The sequence below is a fragment of the Portunus trituberculatus genome, chromosome 35 (genome assembly GCF_017591435.1).
Source record: "Portunus trituberculatus isolate SZX2019 chromosome 35, ASM1759143v1, whole genome shotgun sequence".
NCBI lineage: Eukaryota > Metazoa > Arthropoda > Malacostraca > Decapoda > Portunidae > Portunus > Portunus trituberculatus.
In genome coordinates, this window is record NC_059289.1 from 15,718,426 (window position 1) to 15,742,047 (window position 23,622).

Sequence of the window (23,622 nt, forward strand, 5' to 3'; positions counted from 1 at the left end):
AAATTTGGCTTTATATTATTATAGTTATACCTTCAAACAGTTCTCGATTATTCGGTTTTTCTTTTCTTTTTTATCATTTGTCAAGTGTCATATATAGGTGTCATAGTCTACGGGTCCATTCTACCGCATTTCACTACATATTTAGCTTAGTATCCCATTTTCATGAACATTCCGTTTTCTTTTTACTCGTTTTAGTCGCAATATTTTTCCTCCCCGTTTTCTTTTCATTTCCAATTTATTTTTCTTTTTTTCCTGCTGTGGATGATTCATATTCAGACCAGATTGATTTTATTTTCGCCTTATTCCCCTTTCATTCCTCCCTCTTCTTCTTACCTTTCCACGTCTTTCTCCTTCTTACCTCATACTCACCTCACATTCTACTCATTCCCCATCCTTTAGTCTCTCCTCCATTTATTGCCTGTTTCCTTTGTATATGTAAGGAATTAGAGTTATTGTCATTTTTATATATTGTCAGGTGTCTCTCTCTCTCTCTCTCTCTCTCTCTCTCTCTCTCTCTCTCTCTCTCTCTCTCTCTCTCTCTCCTCGAGCCCCTATTCTCCATCCCCTCCCTCCAAGACCGGCTTTGCTCACGGTATATCTCATGCATCTGCTTATACGTTTTACACATCGTGGGAACCAGGCGTCTGCCGACCACCTGACTGGGTAAGAAACCGATATAAGCAGGCAGCGTTTTCTCTCTCTCTCTCTCTCTCTCTCTCTCTCTCTCTCTCTCTCTCTCTCTCTCTCTCTCTCTCTCTCTCTCTCTCTCTCTCTGATGGGGATTTTTTCTATTTTTTTTCGATATTTCGCAAAAGTTATTAGGTATGTGTAGTGTTTTATTTTTTTCTTCTTTGTTGTCTAGTTTTTCCTCTTTCTTTTTTCTTCATTCTTTTCTCTCTACAGCTCTCTCTCTCTCTCTCTCTCTCTCTCTCTCTCTCTCTCTCTCTCTCTCTCTCTCTCTCTCTCTCTCTCTCTCTCTCTCTCTCTCTCTCTCTCTCTCTCTCTCTCTCTCTCTCTCTCTCTCTCTCTCTCTCTCTCTCTCTCTGTCTTATTTCTGCAGCGCCATGGAAGCTCATTTGACGTCCTGAGAGTAATTTTGGCGCGAGAAATAACATTAGCATGCCTTCAAGCCTTCCCTCCCTCCCTACCTCCCTCCCTTACTCTCCTTCTTTTCCCTCACTCCTACCTCTTACCACCACCACCACCACCACCACCACCACCACCAGCATCTCCCAGTTCTCCTCCTCCTCCTCCTCCTCTTCTTCGTCTCTTCCTCCTCCCCTCCCCCGCCATTGTCTCAGACCATCCACCACCCATCCAATAACTTCCGCAGGCGATCTTCAGAAAGCCATATTCCTTTTCGGGTGAACTGATCTAATCGCTTTCCATTCGAGATCCAAATTAATTCCTTTTCCCCTCGTGATAGCGTCTTCCCGGGCCGCATTACCCCCTCCTTTAAGCCTCCCCTCGGATTGGAGGAATGAGCCCACACATTTTCCCCTTTCAATATATTAACGGCCTTTCCTATAATGCGCCGCTTTTAACGCCCTTAATATCTTCCTCAACGCCTCTAACGAACCGTTTTTACGAATTTCCAGGAATTCCCAAAGGTTCCTCGCATCAAATTCCTAATCTCCCCAGACGAAATGGAAAACTACTTCATGTTTTGGAACTCCGAGTTGATTGCGCGGCCTGACAGTCATCAGCATAAATATTTTCCCTCGTTCGTAACCACGCTGCTCCCAGAAGAACATTAATACAGCTCTGGTATAAACTTAAGCGCAGCTGTTTATTTCTTTGTTATGTAAGGCACGTGCTGCCCCCTTCAGCCGCCTCACCTCGCTGTGATAACGTGTACTTAGTCCGCAGTGCGTGTGTGTGCAAGGTGAAGCCAGTGACCCGGATTAGCAATCGGACGCGGAGGCTGCACTAATGGCAAGGCGAGGCGCGCTAATCACTGAGCCCTGATTGGTCGAAAACTCCGGCGCGCCCCCTGCAATGAGACAGTGTTTTCAGTGTGGCTTGATTTACTCTACTCGTATTATTGCGCTTCCAGGGAGGAGCAGGTCCTAACAAGTGAATGTTGTCTATATTTCTAAAGGTTTATGTAAGGTGACAATACGTGAGTCGCCTCTAGAGAGCGGAATAGAAAGAAAACTGATATTCTCCGGAGCGAGAGTTCTCATACATCATAGGTTGGCAGCCCTGCAACCAGAGCGTGCGGGGCGGCCGACGAATACACAAGAGGCATTTCTGAGCCGGTCTTGCAATCGTATGCAAATTAGGCTTAAATACAGCCAGGCGACGCAAAATGGACGCCTCTTAATGACTTCGGAATTGGAACGACGGAGATGGGATGGCGCTGCGCCGCCGCCTGGATTCCCGATTCAGAGAAGGAATTTGAGAGATGGCTTCATTAACCCTGTTGAGGAATTCCGAATTTATGCAGAGCGAGAGACTCGGACGGATATACCAGCGGTGGGGGAACAGGGGAGGGCGGGGGTGATGGAGGGCGGCTCGGCTCGGAGGCCATGTTTGTGTCGGCAGCGGCGCCTTTGTTTCCGGGGCGTCGCGGTGTGTCCTGGTAATTACGTTCGACTCCCTCCCGCCTGCGTATTACTGAATTAAATTATCCCCAGTTGCCGGCTCGCCTCGTCGTGTTGTTGTCGCTGCTGCTACCATTGCACGCAGCCGGGAAGCGGGAGTGTCCAGATGCGCGACAACTCCGCCGCCCACACTAGCTCCACGCCCATCGCCGCCCGCCGCCGCCACTCCGCCCTCACACAGCGGAAAGCAACATGTATACACCCACTCCTCTGCACCACCTCACCATTTTTAAGCATTTCGACATTTTGTGACCTGGTTTTAATGAAGCCAAGTAAGGTAGAGGCGAGTCCCGGGTGACCTTTCCCAACGGGGCGAGGGCGGGGGAGAGGAAAGAGGAAGCAAGAGAGTGCCACGCGAAGAGAGGAAGGCGCCGGCATCGACCCAGCGGGTGGGGGACGTGAGGCCCAGTGTCCCCTGCTCCCCGCGGCGGCTTAGCATTTTGTTACTCGCGGGCGGGGGTATGTGTTTTTAACGATATTCCGGGGCGCTTCTTAAGGTTTTCTTCCATACATGATTGGATGGCGAGGTCCCCGTAATGATGAGCCAACCCCATTCCCCTTTTTCCGCTTTTTCCCTTTCCCCTTCCCCTTCCCTATTCCCTACCCTCCCTTTGGTCTGGTGTTGGTGCGGATGGCGGTGTTTGCGATGTCACTTGTCCGTGGTTCTCGTGTTATTGATAAAGGTGATGGTTGTTGGTGTCCTTGTCACGGGTGGTGCTTGTGTTGCTCTTGTTGTTATTGTAGCGGTGGTGTTCTCTTGTTGTTTTTTTTCCGTTTTTTTCATGTGGTAAGGCGGTAAAATTGATGGTTGAGTGTGCCTTGTCGCCGTAAGATGTGTTGTCTTGTGCTTGTAAGAAAGTTGGTTGCCCGTTAGTTTCTCTTACGTGTCTTTGAGGTGTTTCTAATGAAGGTGTAGTGGTAGTTGTGGTAATAGTAGTAGTAGTAGTAGTAGTTGTAGTAGTAGTAGTAGTATGTAGTAGCAGCAGCAGTAATAGTAGTAGTAGTAGTAGTAGTAGTAGTAGTAGTAGTAGTAGTAGTAGTAGTAGTTGTTGTTGTTGTTGTTGTTGTTGTTGTTGTTTTTGTTGTACCTTTTGTTGGCCCTCGTCTTCGTCCTTGTCTTCGTCTTCTTTCGCCTGTTGTCACGTGAATCTTAATTGTCATGGCAACAGAATAACAAGAAGACTTAAAACCCGTGTCCCGCCACTCCTAACCTCTTTACTTCACCCTCACAATGCCCGCCTCTCCTCCCATCACTTATCACCCTCACTACCGCCCTTCACCTCCCTCCCGGCACCTCTTTTCCTTCTTACCACTCTTCACTGAACTCCTTCCTCCCATCCAACGCTATTTCAATTACACTTTCAATTCGCATCATCTTTACGTACCTCTCCTGACCTCTGCGTTTTAGAATAGATATCAACGTAAGAGCAGGAATAAGTCTGTTGATGTTTCTTTCTTTGTATTCTTTTGTGTTCCCATCAACGCAATATTTCCCTACCTTCTTAGTATTAGTCCTTAGTAACATTCACATCCATTCCCCTTTCACTCTTAATGTGACCTTCATCTCTTGACCTTTCCATCTTCTCAGTCATTGCCGCCTCCCTCCTGCCGCGGACACAGAGCGGCAAAGTCTTCTACAGTCGCCCGGTCGGTATATCACATCAAACTGAACGGCAATTATGTCTGATGGTCCGTGCGTGCGTCTAGTAATCTTAGGAGCTTGTTATTTATCCTTAATAATTCCCCCCGTGATGGGTATTGGCTGCGGGTGGTGTGTGTGCTGTGCTCTGTGTGTGTGTGTGTGTGTGTGTGTGTGTGTGTGTGTGTGTGTGTGTGTGTGTGTGTGTGTGTGTTGTGTTCTTTTTTCTTTTTTCTGTTTTTTTCATATCTTTCGTATTTCCGTCATTGTTTCTTTCCATTTTTTTCATATTGTTCAGGATTTTGTTCTTTATTTCCTTCATTCTCTTGTTTCATTTTTCTGTCTTTTTCTCTTCTCTCTCTTTCTTTACCTATTCGTTTACCCATCCATCCAATCATTCCTCTATCTGTCTATCTATCTACCTACTTATATGTCCATCTATATACTATCTATTTATTTACCTATCTATCTACTTAACTATATATCTACCTGCTTACTTTTAACCACCAGTAATTTACAATAAAAACGTTGGCGAGGCGAAGGTCACATGGCAACAAAACCTAATATTTTGTACTGAGTATCGAGTCTCACGAGGGTTTCTTGCAAGGTATTGACTTCCCACGACTGTAAAAGCGTTTCATGTCAATATATGAAGCCGCCGGGGTACATCAAGGCCGCTGAAGGAGGTAAGGGGAGCAGGTAGCCGCCGTGGTAATGCCAAACCTAAGAACCCGCGTGCAGAAATATTTGGACGGCGCTGCACATAATGAGGGAGAGAATGGGAGCATTTCGCCTCACGGAATCTACATGATGGGTGGAGGGCGGACGAATCAGAGGGATCAGGGTCACTGGGGGTCTGATTTCCCGCCTCTGATGACGGCCCTTGCTGGTGCCACGCTGTCGGAGGCGCGGTGCTGGAGGATGCTGGAAAGTGGCCTGGTTTAAGAGTCTGATGAGCGAGTGTAGCTCTGTTTATCTTTTCTGTTTTTGTTTTGTTTTGCGTAGCTTTTTTTTCAAGTTTGTGTATATAGAGGTGTGTCTGGAGTTAAGCATAGGGATGATTAAAGTTGAATCTATAATTAGGCAATGCGATATTTAGAGGAACACTTTTTTTCATGTAAGAGGGGAAAGCTGACCAAAGGCAACATAAAACGAAAAAAAATAAAGGCCCACTTGATTGCCAGTCTCCTTGCAACATAGTGATCTTTAGAAGTTCAATTTAAGTTCAAAATGGTGATATTTAGAAGCATATGTGTATCTAGCACTGCATAATGATCTCTAGAAGTCCATGTACAGTTTGGTTTGGAAGTAGCCGCCGTGGTACAGTGCAACCATGCGTGCTTTGGGGTCCGAGGGGTCTCCAAACGCACGGGTTCGAATCCTGTCCACGGTCCGAGTGTAGCTAGGGCTTCCTCACTCGGGGCAACGGTTTCCTAGCGGGTGGGTTTTGAGATAGGTGATACCGCAAAAAGTATCCCCTTTAGCCCATAAATTCCCGTGAAAAGCCCACATGGTATAAATAAGAATAAAGTATATATCTGTATCTAAACAATGTCGTGTTTGGAAATACACATCTATACAGCATAGCGACCTTTGGAAGTACACCTAGAGTTTAGAAGAACAGTCTTTACAAGTGTATCTTTTGTATAATATAGCGATAATTGGAGGTGTATTTATAGTTTAGCATAGTGATTGTTTATTACGTATAGCTTTTCAGTCTTCACCCTTCAGTTTGGATTATCTTTTTATATGAGGGGCATGAAAATATAGAAAAGAAGGGCTCACTTAGGCGCTAATCCATAAAAAAAAAATAAGTGAGAGACGATTATCGAATACTGAAGGACATTTATTTTGGTCCAGCAGTCTTAGTAGTGTTTCGTGTCCTTAGTGTTGCAGAGTCAGTTTATCAGTCAGTCAATCACGTGCGGTTCAGTTGTGAGTTGCGAGTGTTTCTGGTCTTCAGGTGAGGAAATCTGAAAGGAGAAAAGATATCGTTTGCTGTTTAAGGCTCTTTTTTCTCTTTTTATTCAAGGTATTTGGGTATTAACAGAATTTCTATTATTTTCTGTTATTGTAGTGGTGGTGATGGTGGTGGTAGTGTTGGTATAAGTATAGTAGTAGTAGAAGTTGTAGTAGTTGTTGTTCTTGTTGTAACACTAATTTTTGTTATTGCTGCTCCTGTATGCTCAGGATGCTTTAATGAGTAACAACAATAACAGCGACAACAACAGCGACAACAACAACAACAACAACAACAACAACAACAACAACAAGCATCACCGGGGGGTTTACATAAGTCTCCCATAACCTGGCAGCGACAGAAGCTTTTAGTCAGCACGTAAATAATTGACTAAAGGGAAGGAAAGGGCAGGGAGGAAGAAGGCAGGGGAGGGAGGGACACCGCTCCCTTCTGATCAGACAGACTTCCCTCCTCTCTTTGATTTTCCCTCCGGCCAGCCACCAACTCGGCTTCCCTCCCTCCCTCCTTTCCCTCCTCAGCCTCTCCCTGCCTCTCCCTGCCTCGGCCGGCCGGTGGTCAGTCTCCCCGGCCGGTCAATAGGGAGGTAATCCGGCTTCCGACCAAAATTAATCCACCGACCTCAAAGACGTGGCCTAATTGGTGGGCGGAGCCTGAGTGGCAGCCAATCCGCGGCCAGCATCGCCCGCCAAGATTAATGAAGACCAATCAACTAGCGTCTTGCACCGCCGTCACCTTATTAGGGCAATAAGAGAACCAATGAAGTGACAGAATTTCCACAAGCTTTTGACAGACTTCACGCGCGTCGGGGAAGGAAGAGGGAAGCCACAAGAAGGGAAATATAGGGAAGGAAAAATAAAGAAGTGACTCAATAGGTGCAGAAGAGGGGAAAGAGAGCGAGGGAGAGAAAGAAAAACAGAAGGGGGAGGAGAAGAAAAGGTGAAGAGAATGAGAGAGAGAGAGAGAGAGAGAGAGAGAGAGAGAGAGAGAGAGAGAGAGGAGAGTGATAAGAAGAAAACGTACGTATACATACCTGGCGAAGTAATAGTAGTCTCTCTCTCTCTCTCTCTCTCTCTCTCTCTCTCTCTCTCTCTCTCTCTCTCTCTCTCTCTCTCTCTCTCTCTCTCTCTCTCTCTCTCTCTCTCTCTCTCTCTCTTTGAGAGGAAGAGGAACTTTGACTGATGGCGGTAGTGAACTTGGTGGTCCACGGAGGAGGAGGAGGAGGAGGAGGAGGAGGAGGAGGAGGAGGAGGAGAGAGGAGGAGAGGAAGAGGAAGAGGATGACGAGGAGGAGGAGGAGGAGGAGGAGGAGGAGGAGGAGGAGGAGTAGGAAGGAAGGAAGGAGGAGGAAGAAAAGAAGGAAGGAAGGAGAGAAGTAACACTGAGAGACAGAGAGAGAGAGAGAGAGAGAGAGAGAGAGAGAGGACATATTAACTTGTACACTTGCTGCCTGAAGTTTCCGAGTCTTTCTTCTTTACTCGTGCGTGGCTTGGCGCTTTATTGCCGTCTCCTCCTCCTCCTCCTCCTCCTCCTCCTCCTCCTCCTCCTCCTCCTCCTCCTCCTCCTCCTCCTCCTCCTCCTCCTCCTCCTCCTCCTCCTCCTCCTCCTCCTCCTCCTCCTCCTCCTCCTCCTCCTCCTCCTCCTCCTGCCTGTCTACCTCACTTAGTCCGAGTTGACCACGAGGGGAAAGAGGAGTGGGGTTGGGTGGGTGGGAGTGGAGAGGAGTGAGTAATAAAGAGGGAATGAGAGACATAACAAGAAGGTGCAGGAAAGCGACAGCGGGGAGAAGAAAGGCACACCTCGCCTTAGAGAGAGAGAGAGAGAGAGAGAGAGAGAGAGAGAGAGCAATACTTTTTTTTTTACCTTTAAGAATTTTATTGTAATTAAGCTATTCTCTCTACATGCTTTGAGAGATATTGTGATTATGTTGCCTCTTTTATGTTCATCACTGCACAGTCCGTTATGTTGGAGTATAATTTTGCTTCTTGTAGTGACGAATATACTGTGATTATGACACAGTGTCTATTGAAGCTTGGTTTACTAAGGCGGCATCGGAACGTATGTTCAAAACTTTGTGTTTTCCTAATGGTTTAAGTATTCGATCTTAGAGGCTTTGTAGCGGCGGTGATGGGTTTAAACACTAATTCTTCGGGACAGATCGAGACGCAACATGACTTAATCCCTTCAGTACTGGGACATATTTTTACCTTGAGTTTTGTGTACTATTAGACCATTTTTTTGACCTTAGGAAGAATCTATGGAGGTAAGAAGATTAATGGCCACTGTCTTCACTATTTTAATCCCCCACGTAAGTATCTGAAGCTGTATGAAATCACCAAATAGTCACCACAATGAATATGGAAACGCGTCATGGTACTGAAGGGGTTAATCTCGGAGAAGCAACGTTACTGTACTATAGCGATACTGGCAACAAAGATTAATCTTATTTCATATGAAGATCACTCGTGTGTGGATACTTAGAGGCTTTGATGGTTTGTCCCTTTCATCTTGGCATACATAGATATTCAAATTGAAGCATATTTACACCCTTATCTCCGCCCCAAGAGTCCGCAAGTCCTCAAACACAGTCACCAATAATAGGAAGCACATGGGGGTGTTCGTGGGGCACTCAGCAATGGTTTGATATATTATTAGCTGCCAGCAGGACTTGAACCTATTTTTGAAGCTCACCACGTTTATTGATGGCTGCTAGACCGCTGCCTCATCCACTGAACGAGATTATAAATGTATATGTATTACTAATTGCAGTTAATAGCGTTCATAATTGTTGGCTCGACTCTCTTCCTTTCTATACGTCAATAAATTTAGTTGTGCAGTAATGGTTGCTTCCAGAACGTTTATTGGATTGCATGATGGCGATGCATTGACGGTATTTGTGTTTGTAATTACTGTTGTCAAATTGAATAGTGGTATTTTATTGGTAACGATGAGATATTAAGGAAACACACACACACACACACACACACACACACACACACACACACACACACACACACACACACACACACACACACACACACACACACACACACACACACACACACACACACACACACACACACACACACACACACCACTTCTTCCCCTCCACTCACTCTTCCCACTTAGTACATCCTCTCCCGCCGCCTCTCACTACCTGCATCCTCTCCATCTCTTTACCCACATCCTCTTCTGTCCCCTAACAAGCCTGCACCTGCCTTTCACCACACCCACTCTGGTCCTCACTACCACTCCACTCCTCGCACCCACTTGAGCCCCTCACCACACCCACCACACCCAGCGATCTTACCTTCAGCACGTCCTCGCTCACCACAGCCTCACCTCCTCGCCCGACCAGCGTGGTGAAAGCCCAAATGCACCATAACTTAAAATGATCGTCTTTATGGTGATTCTGACTCCCACTTTGACAAGGAGTGCACCATTCTGAGAAGTTACGATCACTTACGTGTTATGGGGCGCATGAATCTCAAACAAGATGGATAGAGTGCTTTTTATTTTGGGGGATCTAGGAGGTGGTTCTGAATTTATTCATGAAAACCAGATGATTGTGACGCGGACCAACCTGCCTGCATGCCTGACTTTCCTCATTCCTGCCTGTGTGCCTGCCTGCCTGCCTTCATTCCTGCCTGCCTACCTATCTCCTCTGTTTGAAAATTCCTGTTGCCTGATTAAACTCCATCTATTACCTCTTATGAGTTGTTTTTTTCTTCTGTTTTGTGATTTTATTTCAGCTCTTAAGTTTTTTTTTTTCTGTTCTCATTCTTGCTTTTTTGTGCTTTCAGTTTTTATTATTATTATTTTGTTTAAAGGATTAGTCTCTCTCTCTCTCTCTCTCTCTCTCTCTCTCTCTCTCTCTCTCTCTCTCTCTCTCTCTCTCTCTCTCTCTCTCTCTCTCTCTCTCTCTCTCTCTCTTTCCTTCTCATATGTTTGCCTCTTCCTTACTCACTTTATTTCACATCTAGTTGACTGATTGCTTTTTTATCCTATTTATGAGTGTGTGTGTGTGTGTGTGTGTGTGTGTGTGTGTGTGTGTGTGTGTGTGTGTGTGTGTGTGTGTGTGTGTGTGAGTGGACATAAATACCATCACTTCGAGACTCTTATCTTAATTATCGACCCAAATATATGACTAAGAAACTAACACCAGTATAATTTCAATATTTATCTGCTAACAAGATGCAACAAAGAATTAAATAACCCATGAATAGTAATAACAACAGCAAAGAATCTTAATAATCCACTTCGATCATTATTTTCTCATTTCTTCCCTCATTAATCGCACTTTCCAATGACTCTTTCCTCCCAGTCGTAAAATATTGGGTTTTGTTTTATTTTGCTCATATTTTTCATTGTTTACTCTCCTCCCTGTCACAAGACCAGGTCAGTGTGGTCAGCTGTCCTCCAGGTCATTCTTCTCAGGGTGATTCTTGACCGTCTCGCTGTCCTCGGCTTCATTAAAATCGCCTTACTCCATAATACCCTAAAGCTCCTCCTTCTTCTCTTATTCCTCCTCTCTATTTTTCTCCTCCTTCTCCTCTTCCTTCTCCTCCTCCTCCTCCTCCTCCTCCTCTCGCGAAGTCCCCGTTTTCTGAAGCACAAGATGGTGAGGCAGAAATTAAGATTATAACATTAGGTCGAAGTATAAAAATAGATAAATAGAAAGTGGGGAGGTTAGTTTAAATTTCAGTATAGAGGTTGTGTATATGAAACTTGAGATTTTAATATGAGCTCCAGTTGACGTGAGACAGAGATAGATAGAGAGAGAGGGAAGAGGGAAAAGAATAAAAGTAAAAAATAAAAAGACAAAAGTATAAGAAAAACAAACAGTAGAGGTTGTGTATAAGAAGCTGAGATTTTAATATAAGCTGAAGTTGACGTGAGACAGAGACAGACACAGACAGAGAGAGAGAGAGAGAGAGAGAGAGAGGGGGGAGTGAAGGAGAAAGACCAAGGAAAAGAATGGAGATGAATAGAAAAAACAGACAGAAGACCAACAAGTAAGTAGACGTACAGATCGCAGGAGACAACATAAGCATTAAGGACATCACAGTGGGAGGGAGGATCTCATACATAAATAAGGCGAAGGGATGAGGCTAGGTGAGGGCAGAGGAGGAGGCCGCCGCCCTAGGAGAGTCCCAAGTGACGCCCCCACAAGGAGTCACCACCGCCACACTCATGATTGCACCCACTCACCCTGGTGGCGCTGTGATGAGGGGGGGGGAGGGTGATGAGGGCGTGAGGGTGTGAGAGATGCTGGTCTGTTGCTGTTTTGTGTTGTTGTTGTTGTTTTAATTGTTCTTGTTTTTGTTGATCGTTGTATTCTTTTCATATTCGCGTTTTTCTTGTTTTTGTTTCTGTTGTTGTTGTTGTTGTCGTTGTTGTTGCTGTTGTTGTTGTTGTTGTCGTTGTCTATCTTCTTGTTCTTGTTCTTCTTCTTCTTCTTCTCTTTCTTCTTCTTCTTCTTCTTCTTCTTCTTCTTCTTCTTCTTCTTCTTCTTCTTCTTCTTCTTCTTCTTCTTCTTCTTCTTCTTCTTCTTCTTCTTCTTCTTCTTCTTCTTCTTCTTCTTCTTCTTCTTCTTCTTCTTCTTCTAGTAGTAGTAGTAGTAGTAGTGTAGTAGTAGTAGCAGTAGTAGTAGTAGTAGTAGTAGTAGTAGTAGTAGTAGTAGTAGTAGTAGTAGTAGTAGTAGTAGTAGTAGTAGTAGTAGTAGTAGTAGTAGTAGTAGTAGTAGTAGTAGTAGTAGTAGTAGTAGTAGTAGTAGCAGTATAATTTGTAGTAGTGACAAGATACACTGTAATCAATAACCCCCACTCAAAAAGAAACAATCATCAAACTAACATAAAAAAAAAAGCTCACAAAACACACATCACATCACATTTACATCCCTTCACATCGCCATGCCACATCCTCCACATCGCCATGCCACATCTTTCACACGGGGCGTCATATCGGAAATATTAACACAAGTCACTCGTAATTTTGTGTGTGTATTGCTTCTGTTTCCTCTGCGTATTGTTCCTGTTGCCTGATATTACATATGGTGATTTTTCCCCGGGAGAAGAAAGTGACCACCAGGTGTGAGATCTGGACGGGAAGAGGAGGAGGAGTATGAGGAGGAGGAGGAGGAGGAGGAGGAGGGCCCAGATAACCCCCACCCACTACCGCTCCTGCCTGGCTTACATATATTTATATTTCGGGGACATATTCACCGGAGAAATTGTGAGAACGCGAGAATTTCCTTTTTGTTGTGGAGGCGAGTGTGTGAGAGGGAGGGGGCTGGGCTGGGTGAGGAGGAGAAGGAGGAGGAGGACAAGGAGGAGATAGCGGAAGAGAGGTAGAACTAGAAGAAGACCCTCTCCAGCCAGCCGGTTCCTCCTCCTCCTCCTCCTCCTCCTCCTCCTCCTCCTCCTCCTCCTCCTGCTTCTCCTACTCCTGCTCCTCCTCTGGCATTCATACATAAATTTTACACATATCCCGCCCGTATTTGTCGCGGGCTCCCTGGACACGGCGCGGAAGAGGAGACGGAGCCTTGTTTAGTTGGCCATTTCGCGAAGTGACGGGCTGTCAGTCCCGCTCCGGGCGAGGGGCTCGTGACGGCGGTAAAACATGCAGCATTGAGACGCGCCCCGCCATCTTGCAGGCCCCCTGGTGGCCGGCCGCGGAATAACTTAGAGAGATGGCGCTTTGTGTTACCCATCATGCCTCGTCTCCCTTTATTTCTTCCGCTATTTGTGAGGGGGAGACGACGTGTTCTTGAGGGAAGCCGCCTGGCTCTTCGCTACACTCCACCCCGACGCTGTTCTTTGTGTGTGTGTTTGTCTGTATGTCTGTCTCTCTGTCTGTCTGAATGTCTGTCTGTCTGTCTGTGTCAAGCTAGATGCACTTGCAAGACGTGACGTAGAATAGTTTTTCTTTTCATTCTTAAATTCTTATCGCAGTGTTGATGAAATTCGCTCTGGAGTGGATTGTTCTTAAAAGCCTCCCGTGTTCCAGCACTGTGGCGAGGTGGTGGTGGTGGCGCCGCTGTCCCCCGCACTGTCTGGCTCCTCGTTACCAAATGGAGCAATTCTTAATAAACTAGATACTGATGATATTTGTGAGGTTACTGCCATTGTCAGAGAGAGAGAGAGAGAGAGAGTAGTATTGTCTTTATTTCTCATTCCATTGTATATTCTTCCAAACACTTCCATCCATACTTTCCTCTTTCATATCCATTTTCTATTACTCGCCTTCGTCATTCCTCCAGCATATCCACTCTCCCCTCCCTTCCTCTCCCTCTGCTGCTGCTGCTGCTGCTGGTGTGTCCCCTTCATCAGCCAAAGGTAGATTTCATAAGCAACAATGCCCCTCATCTTCCCAAGGGGTACCAACATCCCCTCAACCACCATCACAACTCTCATTACCTCCTACACCGCCCCCTTTCTTCCTCCTCCTCGTCCTTCTTTATCACGGCTCATCCCAAAAAATAGGCTCTTGTCCGCCATCTTTCGCCGCGTTCGCTTCATTACGGTCGCGTCGCCATCATTGTCCTGCTTCTTGTTAGGCGTTCAGTGTGTGGGATGAGCCGAGTGTGCCGGTGAAGTGTTTGTTCCTGTAGAGTCCATCTGATGTGTTCCATGTTGTTGTCCCCAGTGGTTTAAATGAGACAGGAAGGATGTCGTCTTTGTGTAGGTTGGTGGACGGATTACTAGGTTAGGTTAGGTTAGGTAGAGGTTTAGATATGAGTAAATAGATAGTTGGATAGATGTACAGGTAAAAAGCTAGCTAAAGAAATATATTGATAAACAGATAGACTGATTAAATGAGTGTCTGACTGACTGATTGACTTGGTAAATAGATTGATTAGGTTTGGCTTGTTTATATATTTGATTTTTTTTTTTCTTTTTGTCTTTTTATCGTCTGTCACTTTGTTGAAATGATCGTCTACGCTAAAAAATCTACATAAGCCCTTCAACCTCCGAGACCACTGATAGAAGCTTGACAAGGCTGAAAGGAGCGAGCCGATCTTAGTGAACAAAAACATAAGAACTTCAGAAAATAAGAGAAGATGCGAGAACCCATCAGACGTACACGTGGCAGTCCATATTGCTTTGGTACGCTGATCAGTTCAACGACAGTCATTGAAATGAAGGAAATGAAACCGTAGGAATAAGGTTTGTATTATGAAACTCTCAGCTCTCTCTCTCACCTCGACAATTTTCAAAACCCACATTGTTAGTTAGATTTTCAAGCGTGTTCATTCTAGTAATAGTATAAAATTTGGCTAATCTGTCACTAAGATTCCCAGAAACACATTCAGAAACCCATCTAAGTTACAGTGGGACCTTAGGAATATTGTGTAGGTGGTGCGTAGCAATGTTTCAGAGTAAGGCCTTAAGAGATGGAGTCGCAGAATCAATATAACACAGAGATATTATATTCAGACAGATGATTCAGACGAAGGTAATTGATAGACGGATGTGAATGAGAAACCTGCTTCTTTCATCGCGAGACAAGACAGTGGAGTAATATACGAGCGTGAGGGGACGGGTGGAGGTGTGGCGCTGCACGAATGGAAGAGTTATGTATGGACAGAGTATTGATGGGGATACTTCTGTCTCTGCCGTCCATCTTTTCTTCTGGCGAGTGAATCCCTGGAGTGGCCCGAGGGAGGAGAGGGGAAGAATCAGCTACTTTAGGTATAAAACATGAAAAAGAAGAAAAGACGAAGAAAAGTACAACGGAATACGAAGACATAAACACCAATAGACTTTGATATCTACACTAGACCGTTTACTGTCCTGCACTAACTACAGAGGAGGAGGAGGAGAAGGAAGTGGAGAAAGATGATAAAGAGGAGGCGGAAAGTACTTGAGAACGAACAACAACAGTAAAACAGGGAAAGCGCGGTAGTAGCACTGTAGAGACGACGGTCGCCACACAGAAAACAAACACAAACAGAAAACACAAACAAGTAACACACTACTGACATGAAGCTCAAACCACCACCACCACCACCGCAGCAGCAGCAGTAACTCAGGGCGTGTGCACATTTCCCGGCGCACACAGACACGTACACAAAGCACAAACACACAAAATAGGTAAAGTGTCACGGGGCCTCAGGTGAAAAGTGTCCGAACACCTTCCCGCAGAGGCAAGACGAAGCTACACCACGAGGGGCGTTTAGGTCGAAGCTGCCATTGTTGCCCCTACAGTAAACGACCATAAGAGGACCGTCCACCTGGTGCCTCACGCCCCTCCCCGCTGCAGAATACCACTGGATAAAGGTTGTCAAAAAAGGGGAACATTATCGGGGGGAAAAGATGCCACACCACCAAACCAACAAGGACGGGTTTTCTATATGTTTCCAGGGGGAATTTCGACACACGAGGGGAAGGTGGCAAGGCACGATCTTCCCCCAAAGTAAATTATTCATTCCTTCGGAGAAAATGGGGGAATTTTTGGTGGGTGGGACGTGTTTCTGGTTATAAATAACAGCGGGCGGGGAGCGGGAAGGAGGGGCTTAAGGGGAGACAAGGTGTCGTAATTTGAGTCTCACGTGCCCTGTACAGGTAATAAGGTCCGTCATTAGGAGGGCGCCAGGTGACAGCGTGAGGGATACCTGAGAGAGAGAGAGAGAGAGAGAGAGAGAGAGAGAGAGAGAGAGAGAGAGAGAGAGAGAGAAGATATACATACACAGACAGACGGAGACAGAATAAAGAGAGAGAGAGAGAGAGAGAGAGAGAGAGAGAGAGAGAGAGAGAGAGAGAGAGAGAGAGACAGACAGACAGACAGACAGACAGATAGGCAGAGACCATCCCGTCCTCTGAGAACAAAGCCTACAATTCATATGCTCAAAAAAAAACCATGAGAGAGAGAGAGAGAGAGAGAGAGAGAGAGAGAGAGAGAGAGAGAGAGAGAGAGAATCAGAATCAAAACAAACAAGAAAACAAAAGATTACGAAGGAGACCCAAAGAAGGAGAACGAAAAGAGATGAGAAGAAAATGGGAGAGGCGAAAAAAAAGGAGAACAAGAAGAAGAAGAAGAAGAAGAAGAAGAAAGAAGGAAAGAAAGGCGAAATAAAAACAGCGTTAAGGGCTAATGGTGGGGAGGAGAGGAGTGGGTAAGGGGTGGAGGAGAATGGAAAGAGAACGGAGGGTGTTACTCGTTATTAAAAGCGAGTGAACAAGAGGAAAAGAACTATAAAGGAGGGGGTTTTACAAGGCTGTCCCCGCGTCGTGCCGTCAAGAGAAGAATAAATTGGGCGTAAGAGGAGTGAGTAAATACGACGATATGCCATACTGGGAGGACTGGAAGCACGGGGGATTAACAGGGAAGGGAAAATGGAGAAGAGTTGAGTGGAAATGTTGGTGGTGTGTTGTCGTTGTGGAAATTTGAAGGGATACTGAAAATGTGAATTGTTGTGGTTGATGTTGATAGTGGTGGTGGTGTAGTTGTAGTTGTAGTAGTAGTGGTAGTAGTACTGTATGAGGCTTACTATTATTATTTTTGCTATTCTTGATACTTCTGTTATTATTATTGTTATTGTTATTATCATTGTTCTCATCATTGTTATTTTTCTCGGTATTGTTACTGCTGACTCTTTTGGTACTATGGCGCGTTTTCACATTCACTCTAGTTACTATTTGGTGACTTCATCCAGCTTCAGAAACTTATGTGGGGATTAGAATAGTGAAGACTCTGGCCATTAATCTTCTGATCTCCATAGACCCTTTTTAATGTCAATAGAATGGTCTAATCGTACACAAATCTCAAGGTAAAAATGTGTCTCGGTATTGAAGAGGTTAACTCCTGTTAGCATTATTATCATCATCATCAGGAAAAAACACAAAAACTCCAATTATCCACACACACCTGATGCCTTACACTTTCTCCAACAACCTGTCCATCACACCACCAGCACAAAATCAACACACCAAATTACATTAAAAACACCAACACACGAACAGAAACACACCTACAGCAATCACCACCGAATTTAACACAACGCAACACACACACACACACACACACACACAACTACCAAAGCAAACCGAGAGTCGATCACAATATCACGAGAATTTTTACATCAAAGAGCAACAGAAATAGCGGCGGCGAAGTGGAACCTGCATGCTTTTATCTTCTCTTGACAACTGTGTTAGGTGAGCCGGGCTGGGCGGGAGGCTGGAGCATCTTGGTGGTGTGTGTTGTGATCCCCTCGCCCGCCCATGCATGAAACCTTCTAGTATTTTCCTCCTCTGATGACGATACGCGGTTGGAGGTGGGAGGGAAGAGAAAGAAGAGGAGGAGGAGGAGGAGAAAGAGGAGAAGTAAGGAGGTTTTGGATACCGCGCTGCCTGCCGTATGGTACATCTCCTCCTCCTCCTCCTCCTCCTCCTCCTCCTCCTCCTCCTCCTCCTCCTCCTCCTCCTCCTCCTCCTCCTCCTCCTCCTCCAAACAAAACAATGCTGTGTACTGCCTGAAAATATTGCCTCACCCATAAATAATAAGAGAGTGATACGTAGTTTTTGAAAAGAGTAAACAAAATGCGTACTGACGTAGTTTTTTTTTTGTATATTATGTAGTCGGTGTGTGTGTGTGTGTGTGTGTGTGTGTGTGTGTGTGTGTGTGTGTGTCCTAAGAGTTATGAAGCTGTACTGTATATTTTTTATCTACTCTTCCTTCTTCTTCTTCTTCTTCTTCTTCTTCTTCTTCTTCTTCTTCTTCTTCTTCTTCTTCTTCTTCTTCTTCTTCTTCTTCTTCTTCTTCTTCTTCTTCTTCTTCTCCTCCTCCTCCTCCTCCTCCTCCTCCTCCTCCTCCTCCTCCTCCTCCTCCTCCTCCTCCTCCTCCTCCTCTTTAGTCGTGTATAAAACAAAATATTACAAATGTTCTTTATATTTTGATGAAGATATTATATAATCTTTATTTTTTTCTCTAATTCGAAACTTACGCATTGAAATGGAACTCTCTCTCTCTCTCTCTCTCTCTCTCTCTCTCTCTCTCTCTCTCTCTCTCTCTCTCTCTCTCTCTCTCTCTCTCTCTCTCTCTCTCTCTCTCTCTCTCTCTCTCTCTCTCTCTCTCTCTCTCTCTCTCTCTCTCTCTCTCTCTCTCTCTCTCTCTCTCACATATATCTTCCTCCTTTCTTCAATATGTCATTTCCATCGCTGTCATTAATTATGGCGTTTCCTTTCTTCTTTCAGTCTGCTTTTTTGTCCCCCCTCTCCTTTATCACTCCTCCCCCTCTTCCTCCCTCCATCAATTTCATCACCACCTTACTCTCTTAAATTTGGCCGTAAAAATTAAGGGTAATGAAGACGAATGATATCCTCTTCTTTGGCCACCGGTTCCTCTCTCTCTCTCTCTCTCTCTCTCTCTCTCTCTCTCTCTCTCTCTCTCTCTCTCTCTCTCTCTCTCTCTCTCTCTCTCTCTCTCTCTCTCTCTCTCTCTCTCTCTCTCTCTCTCTCTAAGGACACTAACCATGGCCATCCTTTGTTGCGTGTATGGCCAGTGTTGGTTAGCGGCCATCTTACAATTGTGGTTCGTTTCGTCAAATTTATCACCTTTTTTTTTATCGTATTTGTGTTTTGTAATGTTTGTTGTTGTTTTTTTTAATCTGCAAGTGTAATTTTTGGGGTAACAACAATATTTTATGTTTATTTTGACCTTCCTGGTATTCTTGAGGTTATTGGTACGATGATTTGGTCCACATGTATGAATAACCGGCAGGACGGAGGCACGGAGGTAGTACACACACACACACACAGTACCATAGCAGCAGGACAGTTAGCAGGGATAGGCAGGCAGGCAGACAGCAAGGTCGTGGTGAAGGAGAAGGAAGGAGGGAGGGAGAGGTGGCTGGCTGGCTGAGGGACTGAGGGAATGATACAGAGGTGCTGTGCCGGGGGCTAAGCGACCTCTCCGCTCCCTCTTTGTGCCCCGGTTGCATTTTGATGGCCGGAGTATTTTTTTTTTTCTTTTTTTTCTTATTCATTCTTAACGTGGTCCCCGAGATTTTCCTTGGCGGTGGCAGGCACAATACGCCTCTAAGTGGAGTTTCTCATACTAACGGAGTGGTCGAGATTTTTGGGCGCCGTGCGGTAAGCTCAGTAGAGATATTACTTTGTGCCAGACCCCGAGATTCCGTAATGAAAGACTTCCTTCTGCGTCTCCTGGAGGAAGACAACGAGGGTGGAGGGACGGGCGGGTGGGTTGGCGCGGCGGTCGGCAGGTGGCAGCACACTCCAGCAACATGGCGGGTTTGCCGATGATCTAGTGATTGATTTTCATATTTATCATTATCTCTTTCTCTCTCCTGTTCGCCCCCACTCCCCCAGCTCCTCTTCTTTCCCACTCCCTGTGTCCGCCGACGCCTCACCACTCCCCGCGCCCCTTCTGTTCCCTCCCGTGTTATTTTTACTCTCTCGACCGCCTTTTCTTGCGTTTTGGGGTTATTTTGTGATTTTATTTAGTGGGAGAAGGAGTAAAGGTGAGGTGCGAGGCGAGGGTGATGGGGGAGAGGAGGAATGCTACTGGTGGTGGTGGTGGTGGTGGTGGTAGTGATGGTGGTTGTTGTCATTGTTGTTGTCAGGATTCTTATTGTTGTGGTTGTACTGTCGTTCATTTCTCTCTCTCTCTCTCTCTCTCTCTCTCTCTCTCTCTCTCTCTCTCTCTCTCTCTCGAGCACTCAGGGTCCATGCACCACGCGGCGCCACCTCAGCCTTGAATATTTGCTCACTTGCTCGCCGTGAGTTGGTTCTCACCGCAGCGCATCACTCCCGCGGCCTGGAGGAGCCACTCATGCCGACCCGCCATGGTCTCCTCCCGCCTATGCTGACTGATCGCTTGAAAGGGCACCATGATTGAAGCCACAACACTGACACATGATACGCCAGGCACACTGAGAATCCTCATGGTTGTGCTCCCTTCTACGAGTACCACCCCCTATTAATGATACATTTTTTTCCTTGATTGTGACTCCTTTCTCCTCCTACTCTATTGCCAACACCATGTATAGTCGTTTCTGTCTTTCTAACTGTTTTATGTAACATTATTTTTTGCCTCTTGGAATTAAAATCAGTTTATTAGTGCTGGTATAAGTGAAAAGTTGTGTGATTTGATATATGAGAAGGAATTACAGTTTAATGATTGTTACTTCGCGCGATAATAGTGTGTTAGTAACACTGTGCTTCCTGTTCTTAACTTGAGTATTTCTTTCAGACTGCTGAACCGTGGCCGCATGTTTGTATGGTCAGAGGCTCAGGCACGCTTGCTGTTGGGAGCACCGCCTCGCCGCTTCTCCACTGACGCTGAGGACAACACTGACGCTAAGGACAAAGGAGAGGAGCGCCACGAGGGTCACTTGTCCCGTCAAGACGATGTGGAGGTTGCTGAGGGCGGAGCAGAAAGAGAGTTATGGGTGGGAGATAAATTACTGGATCTCGGCGCCGGGGATGGGTACGTCACCCAGGTGCTGGAGCCCGGCGTGCGCCAAGTGTACGCCACGGAGACCTCCAGCGTCATGAGGAAGCGGCTGAGGGAGAGAGGCTACAGGTGAGGTGGTAAAAAAGTATTGCGGGGAAGTAAGAGGCTTAAAGGACGGTGACAGTTGCGTGTGCGCCCACATGGTGGCGCGGTGAGCGCTATTCAGTTGTTTAAGGCGCAGGGGTACAGTAACAGCTAGGCTGAAATTGACTGAATCACTGACTGATTTAATGCAATGTGACAAAGAGAACATACAGGTCAGCAACTGGGATGAATAGTACCATTTCGAAACATAAATTTATGATCTTGCATTATGTTTTGATACGAAGCAATGAACTCATGAAGTATCCAAGACGTTCACCAAAGAAAACAATCTTGAGGACTCTGCAGGGGCACCGCGGGTCACTGGTGGCGGAGCGTCGCCAGGCAGTGCGCCACCACCACCGCGTCATGGGTCGGCACGTAAAGAAACTCACTCTTTAACGACGAATAAAAGAAGGTGAAGTGATTCTCCCAGTCTTGCGTAACGACCAGGTGGCCTTTGAGTCTAGGTGTAGCTCGTTACCTGCCGCCCTCCCCGGAGGCCTCGAGGAAGCGACCAAGTTCTCCTGTATCCAGAAAAGAAGAACACAGGTGTAGGTTGGCCATTACCGTGAGTGTGAGGATTATAGAGCGCGAGGAGGCGGCCAGGTGCAGGCTAGGGAGAAGAATACAAGGGGCAGTAATGACGTCCCGTACAGCCTGGGGCGGGAGGGAGGCTGGCGTCGCCCCTCGCTTGTCTCCTCCGGTAGGGATCGAGAGGGAGCGGAGCCTGCACTTGCTCACACCAAGGATAGAATTACGATGCAAAGAAAAGACACGTAAGATGTACACTTGATAAACAAAATGTAGCATTATCAGCAATGACGCTATTTTACCACAGTAACTTGGGTCTTATGTAAACACAATGTGGTAGTTTTTTGTTGATGTTTTCTTCAGTAAATGACCAACAGGTGAGCATCGCCGCCACAGGTGACATTACACACGTCCCTGCTTGCTGCCGTAGCCTGTGTGAACAATCGGAGCAGTGCTGGAGAAGTACAGCAACAGAGGCATGCAGTGTATGTACGATCGCGCCAACCATGAAATACAATATCGTAAACTATTGATCCTAATGGTTTATGGCTTTGCAGTATGGGGTTTGAAGGCTGGAATCGAGCTGGTAATGCGGTTTAAAGGCTCACTGGAAGCCTGGGATATAGTTAAGGGCCTCCAGGCGGGGCTTAACGCTGTGGTTAACGAGACTGAGGTGAGGTTACGGCCAGCTTACCCTTCCCGGCCCTCGCTTATGACGCGGCGCAGAAGGACCTAAAGCGGTTTATGATTCGCTTAGACGGATTCACGCTGGCCTTTGGTGCAGTAAGTGGTGTCCAGGAAGGCTGAGGACGATCTCGGGGTTTTAGGACTCTGTTGGAGACTTCCGAGAGGTGTTAGAGGTGTTGAAGAGAAGTGGATAGGCGCTTAAAGTCCTGTACTGATGTTTTGTGGTCTTCTCCTTCCTTCATCTCGCTATCTTTTCTCATCGTGAGTTGTCGTGGGATTTTAATGAAACATCAGGAATTGTTGTAGATTTGTATGTGCCAGTACGTGTACTGTGGGAATGGGTGTTCTGGTGAGAGAGAGAGAGAGAGAGAGAGAGAGAGAGAGAGAGATGTTTATTGATGTAGAACTGATCATTTCATCGCCATTGGTTTGATCCCAGCTGTCACCATAGTTACCACACACACACACACACACACACACACACACACACACACACACACACACACACACACACACACACACACACACACACACACACACACACACACTCGTTACGCCACGTGCCTGTTTAGAATGATAACGTCTAACCTGAGAAAGTCCTTGAACAAACACAATTACTCTTGTCAGTTATCCTTTATTGTCGTGATTTACCGCAAACATCTCTAAGACCTTTACAATAAAACCTGGAGACCTTCCATTGGTGAGCCTGCGCTACCAAACAGCTTTCCAGACATTTAATAACCACCGTAATCTGCTTATCTGGGTCGGCAGGCGAGTCTGGGCCAATCAGGGACGTGCTCTGTGTCTGGCCTGCGCTTGCCCTGGTCTCGACCGCTCATTAGTCGAAATACGGCGCCTGGGAATCTAATTGGCTGGTTAATGAAGGCATTTCCTGAGGCGCGGTGGGGCGGCACGATAATCGCACTCCTTCATGACCTTATATCCGGTTCAGTAATGCGGCAAAAGTTTATGAATTCGCTTAAGTGAAATTAGACTGCTATTACCCGCCGCCCCGCCAGGTTTTTTCCACAGCATTTACCCCAAAGTTTCGCTGGACTGGAGCTGGAAGCGTGTGGCATCTCTCCTCCCCCCTCTCCCCCTTCCCCCTCTTCCTCCCAGCGACGATGACCAATGGCGAGAAAGACGAGAAGGGGACAATATTGCTGGCGTTGGCGCAGGAAAATACATTATGATCTCCCTTAATATCTGCCACACGAGAAGATGCTGGAGGAAGGACTGCCGCCAGCAAACTTGGGGCGGCCGAGGGAGTCACGAGGGTCCTCAGGGAAGTGGCGGTGTGTGTGTTCCGTTTATTACTTACCCTGCTGCTGTATAGTACTCCAATTAGACCTTGTCACTGGTTGTCCTTGAGGGAATTGCCTTGTATATACTTGTATCGTCTACACACGTACAGACAGACATTCACGCTACATCCTCTATTAGTACGAAAAGTTTCCTGTGTTGAACAAACTAGGGATGAATTTCTCTTTAATTTGCCTTATTGTACTTGTATCATTGTGAATTTTCCTGCGTCTACAGACAGACACTCAGACGCACTACACCCCCTCCGTCTAGTACAAAAGTTTTCTGTGCTAGACGAAGGAACCAGGCAGGATATCCTCT

The 23,622-nt window shown here is 46.1% G+C and overlaps 1 protein-coding gene across 2 annotated transcripts in view; it reads left to right on the forward strand.

The window, feature by feature from the left end:
• LOC123513020 (protein-L-histidine N-pros-methyltransferase-like) overlaps positions 1-23,622 on the forward strand; it is a 1,006,690-nt gene that overhangs the window by 976,477 nt on the left and 6,591 nt on the right. For both annotated transcript variants that reach the window (XM_045269829.1, XM_045269828.1), the window contains one exon: positions 20,434-20,766. In XM_045269829.1, coding sequence (XP_045125764.1) covers positions 20,434-20,766 — 333 coding nt within the window. The remainder of the gene's footprint in view (positions 1-20,433; positions 20,767-23,622) is intronic.